This window comes from Chaetodon trifascialis, chromosome 17, assembly GCF_039877785.1.
Source record: "Chaetodon trifascialis isolate fChaTrf1 chromosome 17, fChaTrf1.hap1, whole genome shotgun sequence".
Classification (NCBI taxonomy): domain Eukaryota; kingdom Metazoa; phylum Chordata; class Actinopteri; order Chaetodontiformes; family Chaetodontidae; genus Chaetodon; species Chaetodon trifascialis.
In genome coordinates this window covers 21,675,837-21,690,540 of record NC_092072.1, presented here as the reverse complement: position 1 = coordinate 21,690,540, position 14,704 = coordinate 21,675,837, and the positions used below count along the sequence as shown (strand labels likewise).

At 41.5% G+C, this 14,704-nt stretch overlaps 1 protein-coding gene across 1 annotated transcript in view; it reads right to left on the bottom strand.

Annotated features, from left to right (window-relative positions):
- Window positions 1-1,865: 1,865 nt before the first annotated feature.
- LOC139345849 (retinoic acid receptor beta-like) overlaps window positions 1,866-14,704 on the bottom strand; it is a 170,297-nt gene continuing 157,458 nt past the window's right edge. Inside the window, exons 7-9 of the mRNA XM_070984709.1 lie at window positions 9,199-9,403; window positions 5,289-5,447; window positions 1,866-3,876 (exon numbers count right to left, since the gene is read on the bottom strand). Of these exons, the coding sequence (XP_070840810.1) occupies window positions 3,494-3,876; window positions 5,289-5,447; window positions 9,199-9,403 (747 nt within the window). The 3' untranslated portion in view covers window positions 1,866-3,493. The remainder of the gene's footprint in view (window positions 3,877-5,288; window positions 5,448-9,198; window positions 9,404-14,704) is intronic.

The following is a 14,704-nucleotide window of genomic DNA, read 5'->3' as shown; positions in this document are numbered from 1 at the left end:
TCAGGGGCAGCAGGGTAGTGAGGGATCTGGGTCCTGTGAGAGGATAGAATGGAGTTTATTTCTTATTGTTCAGTAACATGTGTGACCTCAGCTGTGGAGAAAAGCAGCTTTCTAGGATCATCTTTTAATTTCAGCGGGACCACCTCATCTGATGTAAGACACACCGCCTTCTTCCCCGTCAATGAGATTAAAAGCTTAGTTGGATCTACTGTCCAAGGAGAAGCTTTACTCAGGGGGGTGAAAGGTCATCTGGAATCTCCTTTGCATCATTAAATGTAGTTTACACTGTCAAGTCTGAAGAGCAAGGCGAACGTTCGGAGAGGATTTGTGGATCCAACCCCACCGTGTGCTTTCTACATAAGTGTACAATCGTCCTGACCCACATGGTCCGGTCATCAGCGTGTTTTAAGGATTGCATTGCCCCCGTGTTTCACCAGTTCAAACAAGACACTTCTGAAAAGGGAGAGAAAAGCGGGTTGAGGAGCTCTGTTCATAAGGCCATAACAGAGCCCATGTGCGTTTGTAGAGCCCGGTTAGTAGTACATGCTGTTAGCGGTAGATACACACTCATTAGGCTGACATTCAGGTGACTGAAAAGTCAAGCTGTCACAGGCTGTGATCAAACCCCAGCATGGCTAGTTAGCACAGAAAGCTGTAACTTAAAGGGCACGAGCAAGCGACGCAAAGCAAAAAAAGGGCGACAGAAAAACTACGGTTTTATTACAGTTTGGGTCTTTTTTGGTCATTTTGGCCATTATGTCTGTCTTTGATTAGTGTCACGAAAGTAATAGCTGAGAACTCAGAACATGATGACTTCACAAAAAATTGGGACGAGAACCACAATCAGCCAGATGATCAGACAGACTGGAAACAAGACAACAGTTTTTCCAGATTAGCTGCCTCTTTATTTAAAACTGTGCTGCACCCATTAAGTGGCTGATAGTCCCCAACTTCAAAAAAAAAAAGAAAAAAAACAGGAAGTTTGGGTAATAATTTTACTATTTTCCTTTTCTCTTCAAGATAAATTTAGCTGTTATGCGATCTCAGCCATTACTTTGGTGACTGCAATGTTCTTACAAACCACAGAGCCAAGAGGCAAAGGTAGGAAAATAAAAGCTAGTCTTTTCTAAACTGTACTTTTCCTTTAAGGTCAAAACTCAGAGGATGATTCTGGCTTATTAGAACTTGGGTCACATTTTTTAGCATTTCTGTCGTCAATAACACTACTCATCAATTTAACTGCCGAGATTTGGGAACATGGCATCACTACAGACTATCAGGCAGGTTAGCCAAACTTAATTGGAAGACAAAAACAAATTGCAAAAATTTGGGGTCAAACCATCCATTGTAAATATTCATCACTCCACGACTTCTTGGTTTAATTGATCTACCATGTGTAACCTAATTTTGCATGTGGACAGTTTTCCTGTGCAATTCGCAACATTTCTGGTGTGTTCACTTTCCAGTTTTACCTGCGGGGGTTTAGATAATCTGGCTAAACCGTTGGCTTGTTTGCAACCTGTCTGATCATCTGACCGCTTGTTTCTTTCCTGATCAGCCTTTGTTGAAGCTACATTGTCACGTTGCCACACCTTTACTCTGGACTTTACTGAACATTGGGGTAACTGATAGAAATGATGACCAAAGCTATAAAAAAGGGACCAAAGTTGTAATAAGAGTATTATAGTATATATGTATTATGAATCTGGTTGAGGTTATGTAACCTCTGAAAGCCGAATTAACACATTCATTCTCTTACAAATGAAAAGCTAAACTCATGAGACACACCGAGTTGAATACACTGAGCGGTTTTGTTCACACAGCCTTACTTGTTCTGGTACGACCTGTAGCTTATTGTGGCTTCCGCTGGCTGATGTTAGCTGACATTAGATTGTTGCATGTGTTTGACTTTATGACTGTGTTTTAGCATTTAGCATTACGCTGTACTGCCTTTTGGGCTGCTGTTCAGCAAAGTTACACAGTCATTTTACAGCAGGATGGAGGCTGCGCTTGTTAACATGCTGGTCTGGAAAAAGAGGATGTAACTTGACGACATCCGTTACAAGAATTTATTTTCATTTCTGTTTAACTGTTGTTTGCCAACATTTACTTTCCCTTGTATTCTCTAATAAATTTGCTTCCCTGGCAATGAAACCTTTTTTTGTACTTGTACTTTTTCCACTGAACAAAGCAATCACGTTAGTAGAAATTAGATTCACAAACAGCAAGAAGACTAATGGTGACGCCAGACATCTTCCTCATAGAAGCAGCAGACACTTGTGGTTTGAGACCAGTAATAATAAGCTTCATGCCTTAGGGAAAGTGACTTTTATGAAGAAGCAAATTGCGGCACAACACTGGCATATTAAACCTCACTACTGACCAGATAATAAAGTGCGACACAGTTTAAGTTGAATCATGGTCCAGATGAAGCAGCCCAATGCGGTAACAGGGAAATGGATAAAAGAAGCGCTCTATATGATCACAGCCTGCTGCAGAAAAATCTCTGGCATCTATCAGCAACCTAATTTTCCCAATTTGTTTTGACAGTGAGGTAAACTGATTTGCTGAGGAGATACAGCCACCAAATGAGTTGATTTCATAGACTGGCTTATTCTAAATCTAATCTTGTACGGTCTCGGCGGTTCATGTCGAGACTGCGAGTTAAACAGACGTGGCCAATCTGATGAGTGTGTATCAAAGGCTTCTGCTGTTGCGCTTCCCTCCTTTGAGGAAACAGTTGAACAGACTCGGCTGTCGATATGGAGAGAAGCTTTGCATTCTGGCGGTGTGGATGTACACGCATTCATGTAGAGACATGAACCAAGAAGTGTTATAAAAGACGGAAACAGTTTTAAATATAGGAACAAATATAAAATATTAGACTTCCATAATGTCTATATGCAATAACATTCTAGATAACTTTTTGAAGGACTTACAATCAGTCCCACTTTAAACCTTGATGTATCGCCTCAAAGATAATATTTAAGACAATGAAAAAAGCACCACAAAATTCATCATAGAAACAGAGATCTAACCATACAATGGTATGTACAATGAATGTATGCCAACAATACAAGAGATGAAGAGATGAGTACAGAGAAAGAGAGAGAGAAGAGTAAAACCACTTATCAAACTCCCATCATGCAGATAAGAATTTACACAGGAGACCTGAGGAGTATCATCTCTGGTTTGTAGGGCCACGCCCTTCCTGTGACGGTGCCTGTCCCAGAGACACCACGCCAAATAAGAGCTCAATTCAGAATTATACACAAAGCACTGATCCTTTGAGGCCTCCGTGTTGACGATTTTCTTTTGAAGGGAGGGAATTTTAGGGGAATGGGCAGAAAAATAGGACGAGGATATAAAGATAACGTAATACCAAGCGAAGGAGTTGGGGTAAAGGGGTTATAGGTGGTTGGTGCCTTGCCAGGCTGTTCCTTCTTTGTGCAAAGGAATGTCAGAGAGTTTCAGGGGCACCTGCAGGCGCCTCCTACGGCTCGTCGCTGGGCGGTGTGGCCGTAGCCCCCTCGGCATCCAAGGACTCTGGCGACTCAACAGCAGCGGTGTCCTCGTTGGGACTGCTCTTACTGCTGGGACTGGCCCCCACCTCAGCTGAAGTGCTGTTGCTGCTGTTGCTGCTGTTGCCGCTGTCACTGCTGCTGTTGCTGCTGTTGCCGCTGTCGCTGCTGCTGTTGCTGCTGTCGCTGCTGTTGCTGTTGCTGCTGCTGCTGCTGCTGCTGCTGCTGCTGCTGCTGCTGCTGCTGCTGCTGCTGCTCTGCCCATCTTGGCCCTCAGAGTTCTCCAGCATCTCCTGGATGAGTGGCGGCATGGAACCTGGGATCTCCATCTTCAGAGAGATAACCCGCTCTGCTCCTGCATGAAGACGGCAAAACATGGGGATCAAAACTGGAGCGTGAAATTTCATTCTCTTCGTTGTTCTTGATCAGGATGGATGGCGTGTTAACATCACACTTGTTGTCTCCCCCATATGCGACCACTTACATTATGTAAGTGAAGTTCAGTACTTCTTTTACAGTAACACTTTTTCACATGATGATGACAGATACAGTATGTTTCAAAGATATTTTTAAAAAAAATCCTTGTCAGCAGTTAATCCAACATCCAACAGCCACATGAAAACATCTGACATTAAATGGCTTTATAAAGTTTATAAAGTGGCTATGACATGTCATACAAACTAGCTTGTTCGAAGCATTCTGAGGCCTTTAGCATTCATGTGGAGTTATGAACAACATAAGTCTAATATTCATTCTCCTTTTTGGTCTGTTTTGGTCTCCACCAACTCCTAAGAAAAAGTATCTGACTCTTATCTGTCAAATGTTTCACCAGCTATTTGCTAACTGTCTTTGTTTGGTGTTGGGTAGGTAGTTTAAATAGTTTATCAGAGCTTTCTCACTTAAGAAAGCTGCCTGTGGCTAAAAGCTGGATTGAGGGCTGAGTTTGTGGGCCATAAAACAAAAACAAAGAGCTAAAAGACACTAAAAAGTCCTGTGTATCTGAGGGTAATTGCAGAGGTCTCCATTACATTGACTGGGTTAGCTCAAACAGGTAAACTGAGAATTACAGTAATAAAGATGGGATGACATAAAGTCGTGTATGACATGTTCTCAGACTGCTCTCCACACCATCAACAGTGCCTTTGTAGCATTCAGTCGCAGAAGGGACTTTTTTTATCAAAGTCACCAGAGGTGTGGCAATTGTGGCAGAACGCTACAAAACCGACCCACAAGAACTTACAGACCTCACCGTGCTGCAAATTCACATCAGTTACAGCTAAGTAAAACGCTCCTCTCTGAATCAGCAGTATAAATAATGAAGAACTGCTTTATAAAATATCGGGTCCTTTGATAAAATGTCAAAGGTACAAGACCATGAACCTAAAAAGCTAAGGCAAGCAGTTATCTATGATTCATAAGGTGCACTTTTAGAAGAAACATCCACTTCTCAAGCTAATAATTCAGCCACTCTGGCCCTGTTTTTTGTTTACAACACCAACAGCTAATGTCACGAATTCCCTGCTGGTCTGATTCGTGCCTCTGACTGTCTTCTTCTCTACAGCAACTGCGTTCCTGGCTTATGGTTATTGTAGTATTCAGAGCCATCTGGCACGCCAGACTACTAAACAAACTATAATTTCTCAGAAACAAACTCTAACATAAAGCTATAGCACTGTTTCATTATCTGGGAGACCTCTGTGTTTCTCCTTTAGGTAGGTTTTTGACTTTAATCATCTGATGGAAACAGTAAGGCGACTGCATTCCTACCTTTAGCGCTGATACTGCGCAGGTCTGTGATCTTCATCAGGGTTTTGGGGAACATGTGCGGTTTGCTGGGCCGACGCTTCCTCACATAGATCTTCAGAGCTTCCAGGAGCGGCTCCTGGAGCTGGTCTACCTTGGAGGGCTCCTCCAGGTCCTGACGGTCTGAGACACACATGCACACACACCAAATCAAGTTAAACTTAAGGCTCAACAATGATGAATCCCCGTCTTGGTTTTATCTGATTCAGACAAGCTAGAGGCTAATACATGTATCACAGCATGAAGCCTGGTTTGATTAAGAAGGAGCAGTTTATCTCTTTATGTCAACTCATTCGCTGCAGAGGAGATATTGCAGAGATGGTTATAATTAGATAATTTGAGCAGGAAACTCATTTGAATCCTTTTGTTGAGTCGGAGTGTTAAGCTCTGATAACTGAGGTTTTAAAGTCATAAACAGCAGGGAAGCAACAACATATCACATCCAATCAGCAGACGTCGTATTCAAAGCTATGCGTCTATTCAGAGAGCACTTTCCTGCACTCCAGTGATTATTTGGATGACTCAGTGGTCAAATGCAGCGGTGCCTCTGCTCTCTGCATCAGGACACTGGCTCGTATCCTCCATCAAACATGGACCTTTTAGTGGGCAGCTTCCTTTGACTCCACAGTCCCTGTACATTCATCATGTTTATGCCTTCTCTTTTACTTTATTATAGGTCATATTCACCCACCAGCAATGCGGAGGAGAACAACTTCAATTTTATTTTCATCATCATTATTATTGTCCACCATTTGAGATTATACAACCCTAACTAACTGTTACAGGTGAGAGATGGAGCATTTTAACCTCCACCCATGGAGGCAATATAACATGTACAAGTAACATCCTCAAGCAGTCCTCACCATGCAGTTTTCTCCTTGGTACGATTACTTAACACTGGGGCTGAACAGATTACAACTCGAGTTGTGTTCTTGTAGCACTGCCATGCTTACATTGGTGAAGGTAATCGTGTACTCGGTGAAATAAATGCTGAGATCTGAGAACTAAAGAACTAAAAGCCAGTCCAACAGGGAAAGAAACACGAGCAGTCAGGCAGGCTCTAAAAACTGCCTGGTTGGTCAAACTTAGCTGGAAGAGAAAACAACCTCAGCTTGTCAGGGTTGTGCTCACTCCACGGTTCCCTGTGAAATGAAGGATTATCGGCCACGTTACAGATGCACTCGTTCGTGGTTTAACTTCCAGACATAGTGGTAGCTCATCTAGAAAAACTGTCAGCTTGTTTACACCCTGTCTGATGGTCTGACTGCTTGTGGTTGTTGGGCCTCATCTGCGTCCTGAGATCTTTCCTTTTGTGAGCACAGGGTTATCAGAACTGATGGAAATGATGGCCAGAGCTCCAAAATGAAACCCAAGCTGCAATTAACTGTGGTTCTCCCTTACGGAAATCCATGTTATTCCACACTGTCAACACTGAGAGAAATATTGAAAAAGTACTTTTCCAGCTGCACCGTTCCATCACAGTGAAATATTCTGGATGCCTCTTGCAACATTTTACATGTATTTCCCCAAAAGTCTGCTTCACATATTGCTCTTTGGAAACTTTGGAACTAAATTAGAATTTAAATGACAGCTTCATATTTTTTTTCCCCAATCTGTCTTAAAACATTATTCATAAGCCCTCATGTGCATATACATAAACACACGTACAAAGACCTCTGGCTGTAACTTCAGTGGAGTTTTTCATTCAGCAAAAATGCCAAACATTCTGTGTCTGAATGAAGATGTCACTTTGGGACTTGAGCAATTGTGATGGGAATATTTCACCATTTTCTGACATACAATTAATAAATCATTAACTAACTGAGAGTAAATCTCATTCAATAAATCAGAACGTAAACCTACTTTAAACAAAGTAGACTGTGCTAAATATAAACAAGGTGCTTTCCAAATGATGATCTTTAAATAAGTTTTATCGTGGTATGATGATGTTTCAGACTCCCACACTAGAAGCTTTCATTTCATGTTGGGTCTGATTGGACACACACTCTATTTCATCAGGCCAGAAGGTGGCAGTGTGTGCACTGAAATCAGCAGCTGCTGGACCTGATGTCAAGGTATGTGATTACAGATGCAATCGGAGGTGTCTCACACTGTCCATGGATTATGCAAGAGCCTGTAATATCTGCCAAGGCTCTGGGGATTGAGGATGTAAATATATAGTGGTGAATGAAAATGCAGCAGCGACGGAGCCTGAAAATGACGGGTAGAGGGGAAAGTGATAATGAGAAGTGAAGCTGTGTAACCTCTGGTGGACTACAGTAAAACTTTGTGAGTGTGTGTGTGAGAGAGAGAGGGAAGAGGACAGAGACTTGTGTGTTAAGGTATATGTAGCCTGACATGAACAGGCAGGATAGACAAACAACCAGGGCAGGATCATTTCCTCAGAGAGGGAAGTTCAAACAAAACAATCTGCGAGTGACGCTGCTATGACATACCTGTACGTCTCCTCTCCTCTCCTCTCCTCTCCTCTCCTCTCCTCTCCTCTCCTCTCCTCCCCTGTCTCCTCTCCTCTCCTCTCCTCTCCTCTCCTCTCCTCTCCTCTCCTCTCCTCTCCTCTCCTCTCCTCTCCTCCCCTGTCTCCTCTCCTCTCCTTTCCTCTCCTCTCCTCTCCTCTCCTCTCCTCTCCTCTCCTCTCCTCCTCTCCTCTCCTCTCATGTTTGGCAGTCAGTATAGTGCTGCCTCACTGATAGCAACCTGTGGTTGACCTGGTTTCAGACTCCCGTGGAGGCTGGCTTACTTTCATCCCAAACTGGGCTGCAGCTCCACTCAATATTTAACTGGAAGAATCAATACGGGCAGAGTATGTTGAATGGAGTGCAGTCAAGCACGGTTTGAATGTGAAGTGAATCAGTTTATTCATTCCACTTGATGTACTCCAAGACTATGAAAAAAAATCTGTTTATATCTTTAAATCAGAATTGATGCTAAATATATGATGTAATCAGGCTACAAAATCCTTTAATTTGATATATCTATCTTACGGAATGCAGATCTAAATCTGAGGGGTCACAAGATGATCAGGTAAAAAGAAAAAGCATCTAAAATGTAAAAAAAATGAACGAGACATACTGCTCACTTTTATAGTCCAAATGAAATGAAATTACGTTTTTTTTTTCAGGTACAGCATGCATATTTGATTGATAATGTATAGCTTATTTGTTTTATGCCATTTGCATACATGATTGAGACCACTGTTTTTATGTCTTCAAAGAAAACTTCTACATATATGCAATCAAATCATTTCATTCTAAAGCCAGTCTGTGTAAGGTTTGCTGATCAGCAGCCACAGGTGGTAAATACAGGATAATTGCACCCTGAATTTCCCTTAATTTCCCAAGAGTCTCTTGAATCAGTTTCTTTAAAGATGTCATCATTAGGTGAGCTGACTGACAGTCGAATGGGACCACAAACAGGAAATAACAAACCCGTCTCCTCCTGGTGAGATTTAGTTGTTGGTTTACTTTTTGTGATAAAACCTTTGAAATGTTCTTCTGAAACGCAGTGGAACAGGAGGAAGAAGGGAGGAAAGTCATCAAGTCATCAAAATTAGATCAGTAATCAATTAGATCAGTCAGTTACGCAGCCAGGTTTTCTAAGACCAGCCTCTGTAAACTGCTGGTCATACCATATCGAGTAAGACTGTAGCACAAAATGTATGAGTGTACTGCACTGAGTAGGGTATGTTCAGGGTTAAGTTAAATTCTGTACTCTATGAGTCACATAAGCAACATGTGATGACGGCTCTAATATTTGCATCCTTTGCTTTCTCTGTGAGTTACATTCTTATCCTCTCCCCTGCTGTTCCCTCCCCTCCCCTCACTATATTCCCAGCGCTCTGCCCCGGCCTGCCCACCTCCGGAGATGAGACAGATGGCGCTGAGGAGGCCTGTCTCTGTGTCGTCCATCTCAATGGGCAACAGCTGGTTGGCAAAAGTGAACACCAAGTCGGTGAGTGGGCCGAAGCCAGCGTTGTGCATCTGCGTCCGGTTGAGGGTCAGCCCGTCTGAAAAGGTCATGGTGTCCTGGTCAGGGGTGTACCTCGTACAGATGCGCAGAATCTGATGAGCAGAGAAGGAAGTCAGGAAGACGGTTAGTCATCAGGGATTCAGTGGGCAGGAAACTTACAGTGAACACCCCCCTTTTTTCTGGGTTTCTCCCATATTTCAGGGCCATCTCACAGTACCCTCCAGGGGAACTCTAACTTGCATGGTCCTCAAACTTCATAATGAATTACTCTCATACATGGATCCATAAGTTTTGTATGGTTTTAAGTTTTGTTTGTCTGACATCAGTCAAGTTACACAATCTACACACACAATCCACACAATACATGCAAATTCAACCCATCTGTCAACCTGGCAACCCACAACCCCGTTCAAGAGGCGTGTGTGCTAACAGCTAACTGTTAACTGATGTCAAAATGTCAAGGCAGGACGGAGTTCCACCTAAAACATCTAAATACTACCCCCACCCCCCACCCCCCCAAAAAAGTATGTTTGATCAAATTTGGAAACAGCAAAGTGTTTAAGCCCATGTCTAAATCTGTCAATCTGAATTTCAAAACCAAAGGAATTTTTTGACCTGTAATAAATCAGAAAATAAAGCACAATTTGATGCTTCACGTTCTTATGAGGCATAACTTTTAACAACTACTTATAACTATTGGCTTTATAAATGGTTACTAAATAATGTATTCATGCTGGTTCAGCCTCTCAGCACCAAACAGCAGACAAGCTGGGAAAGTTACTGGCTGACAAGTCAAAGTTAGCAGCTAGCTGCTGAACAAAGTGGAACATTAGCAGCGTTGTGTGGAGACAAGATGTCAGGTGACGTGTTTCCACCCCCCCGTGGGTAGCCAAAAACGCACTAGAAAAACTTGATGTCAGCTTGAACCACCTGATCCACTTAAAGTGATGTCTGATTTTCATTTTCAGAGCATTACTTACATCTGCTGCATCATTCTGACTGGACCCATTACTGACTCCAGAATGAGACTCGATGTCAGTCGTCTGAAGCCCGTCTGACAAGTTTCTCATGAAGAGCAGCAGCAACAAGCACGACCACAACAATGACCTTCCACACACTCAAAGAGAATAACCTTTGGGTCTCCCTGCTGCACTGCATGTGTGTGTTTGTGTGTGTGTGTGTACACCTAATGAAGCAACTGCTTGTGGATGTGAAGCCTACAGTAGCCTTTGAAGCTATTTGAGTGGGCTGGCTCTGACAGTGAGTGGCAGGCGTGTCTGCAACATGAAACAGAATAAAACATGGCTACTGGCGGTGACTCGCACCGGCTGGCCAGGCCTGCGTTTAGACACACACACACACACACACACACACACACACACACACACACACACACACACACACACACACACACACACACACACACACACACACGTTTGATCTTTCTTCTGACACTCCCTCACCCAGCCATTGTGCACAACATCTACGCCCTTCACCACAGAAATGTGCTGGTGAGCGGATGCTGATGGCTGAGCGAGAGCCAGAAAGTCATCACAGCTGGCCTTCAACTTCTCACCTCTCTGTCCCTGGGAGTTCACTTTACTGCTTTGTCACATCTGACAAGTATGAATTAGTCAATACAAACTCCACAATCCATCCATTCACACAGTGCTGCTACTGAAACTGTACCAGTTAAAAACATACACACACTGAATAACAAACACGACAAGTGCGGCAAACTAATGCTCATTTTCATCAGCATTCATTTATTTTGGATATGAATTAGCTGCTTTGCATTTACACCTCACATAAATATGCATCTTCATGCATAAATCATTGATTTTGCATTCCCTCACCAAAATGCAGATCACCCTGAATCCTCTACCTCTCATTTCGCACGTCCTTTAAGGGCACATAAACCAGACTACAAGGAGAATTTCTTAAATTCTAGAAAAACACCCTTTCAAAGTTTGTAACTAATGGCTTTATCAAGGGTTAATAAATCATTTACTAGTACTGATTAATAAGACAGTAAACATTTGGGTTTCCAGGTGGTTAAAAAACACCTTTAGATGGTGTTTATCCTTTTTGTTATAAGAGAGTTATAAGTAACTATAAAGGCTTTTGAAATCAAACCAACTCATAAATGTTAATAAGATACTAATTCAGGTTTCTTAAACATTCAACTAACAAACTCAGTACTTTTAAATGTTAATTTAGTGACTAATAAAGGGTTTTTATGGTAAATATGCATGGTTCATATGATTTATAAAGGATTAGTAAATCATTTATTAATCACTACTAAGTATCATTAGTTAGTCAGTTAATTTACAATCCCCGTATATTTTTATTTAGTTTGCACGTTTGCAAACTTAGTAAAGATAGAGACAGGAAATGAGGCAACAAAGCTCCCTGGATTGAAATGAATTAGCATATATATAATATTAGTACTGACCATAGGTAAGTAAACTATAGTCTTTAGTTTTCTGAATGTGTTGTTCAAACTTCTAAGCAGGCATCATTTCTGTTCACTGCACTGAAATATGAAAATCATCTTCTAGACACACGAAACTTCCCAAATCACGACAGTGTAAATTAGCCATGCTTCTATTTTTGTCTGTTACATAATCATAGATTTGTGGTAATGCATGTGAAAGTGTGGAAAGAAACAGAATTAAAAGTGTGTGTTTGTGTAAAGGCAACGTGGAGCTGACATCAACCCAGACGCTGGAGGAGCGGTGCATTCATGTGCACCTCTGCCTGACTTCTCTTAAAAGAGTCAAAAAGCTACATCATAATAATGAGATGCAGGAACACATCGTTAGCTAACCTCTAACGTTCACTTTGTGTGGTGACATTATACAGTAACTGAAGAGAACAAGAGAAAGTTCAACTCTAACGCTCCTATCAGTTATCCCAAATATAAGACAGCTGTTTGCAAAGTCAAGGAGAGAAGGTGTTTCTTCTAAAGAAAGCTGGATGGTTCTCCACAGAACCAGCTGCTGCTAGCTCCCTCCATCAGATGCTAGACGTGGAGTCTGAGCTCTAACTAGCCACACTGGGTTTCAAATTTCCACTTAATTTAATCTACAAATTAGAACAAGAGAGAGACAGTCTTGGCAGGTTGTATTACCACTTGTGCACCATTTGCAAATAAGACCGTCTTCATGAAGTTTGTATTAAAAAACTTAAAACTATATATAATTGATGAACACTTTCTAACTTACGTTATAAGCCACTGAAGAGGGATAAAGCAAAAGCTGGCACCTCTCTTCTTATTTATGGCTTATAACTGATCTATAAAACATGAGTAAACAATTTATTAAACAATTAATAAAGCCATTAGTTACAGCTGTTAATTGAAGTTGACTTACAGGAAAGTGGTACCAAGACTTTAATGTTACTGAAATGTCATTACTGTTTTACTCATTTTGTTATATTTCAAATGCAGAAATTTATACAGCCTGAAAAGTCTTCACATTATCACACAGCAGATACTGAAACTGACAATGTTCCCAGGCTTGTACACTAAATATGAAGCTAAAACCCACAGATAATCTAACACATCAGCCGCTCGTACCAGCTTAACTTCTAACAGCCTGCTAGTATCACTAGCAGACTGAGTTAAACTCTGAATTGCAGTACAGTCACAAGTCATCCCTTCTCTTCCTTCCTCTTCCTCTGCTAATCAAATCACTGCCCCTCTTTACCCCCACAACAACCAACAGCCAAGCATGCATGAGAGGAACAGAAGAGGAAGAGAGACAGCCATTTGTCTTTTTCCATCTCATTACTGTGGCTGCATTAGCACTGTCCATTGCTCCATTTAACTACTCCTAAATAACAAACAAACGCCTGGCCGCCGACTGCGTGCCTACAGTCTGTTCCACATCTGTACCCCATAAAGAACACACAGTGTCATTAACCAATGCAGAACCAGCAAATGCCCAATATTAATATATTAATATATATATATATATATATATATATATATGTGTTTGTGTGTGTGTGTGTGTGTGTGTGTGTGTGTGTGTGTGTGTGTGTGTGTGTGTGTGTGTGTGTGTGTGTATGTGTAATCTAATCTCCACTACAGACTGCTAGTCCACACGAAGAATCAACTTGACTGGCGCGATCAATTAATCACACCTTCCTGGTCGTCCAATAAGGTTTAAGAATGGGTCTAATGGGAGCTGGGCTTGAGGTTAAACCTACCACTGCCCCAGAGATCTGAGCCTATTGACCCACCGCACAGTCTAAACGAATTAATGGATTCTTACGCACCGATGAACAACAGGCAAAGTAGAAAATAAATATTAGAAAACAGTGAAGTACACAACCCCCTCTCTGATACAGAGGGGTGTTTATATAACTATGTTATGTCACGGCTGTGAGCAGCTCTGGGAAGGTTTTTAGCTCATTACTAAATATTTTACAGAGCTTAGACTCTACAGAGGAAGCATCTAAACTGTGTATCTTAGTCTGTTAAAGGTAAACTGCTTCACAGTATGATGACTAACGTACATAAAAAAAAGAAGACCTGGACTGGAACACTGTGACACATACAAACATGGGAATATCATTTTGTGCATGCCAAATTTGACGATTACAGGACTGACCTACAAGCCATTGATCGTATAGTCTTCAGATATTCAAATTTCAATTTGGAAATCGATTGGGGCAGACACAGTAACTAATTCAGTTTGTGCTAAAGAATCAAGAGAAAAATGAGCAATGGAAATTCATGCTTGACCTTTGGGAACTGTGAGTGTAACAACTCTGAGCTCACTCACTATATTGTGTAGCTTTCCAAATGATTAAAATAATCAATAATCAAATAAAACTGATAAATAAATAAGGAAATCCAGCATTTCAGAACTTACTGGTGATAAAGAAACTTCTGAATTGGGCCAAAGGTTATATGTCTGGAGTACTCTAAACCTGTTTTCTTCATTATTGCAGTGACGGGCTAGAAAAATGTCCTTTAGTCAATCCGCCTTGAGTCAAAAGTGTGTTTTGCTTCCTGTTCCTTCACTGTGCTGCTTGAGCTTCACTCTGCAGAGTCTGTTTTCACATTCATCTGCTGAAGAGAGAGTGTTTCTCTCTGGTCTTAAGCCTCAGTTCAACACAAGCAGAATTTTGTGACATCACAAGTAGCTTGGAACGAATCAGAAGAAGAATTTCTAATAATGTAATTGAACTTTCTTGTGAAAGGTACATTTCATATTGTCTTTATTTCAGCCTGAATGTGCTGCTGCTGTAATACAACGTTAAGCTAGCAGCTTGTTTCATCTTGACTGGCTAAAGGACTGATGCTGATTGCAGTATGTCAGAAACCATTATGCAGCCACTTCAACAACAGAAGGGCGAGTCGGATTCCCTAAACAGCAGTTGTT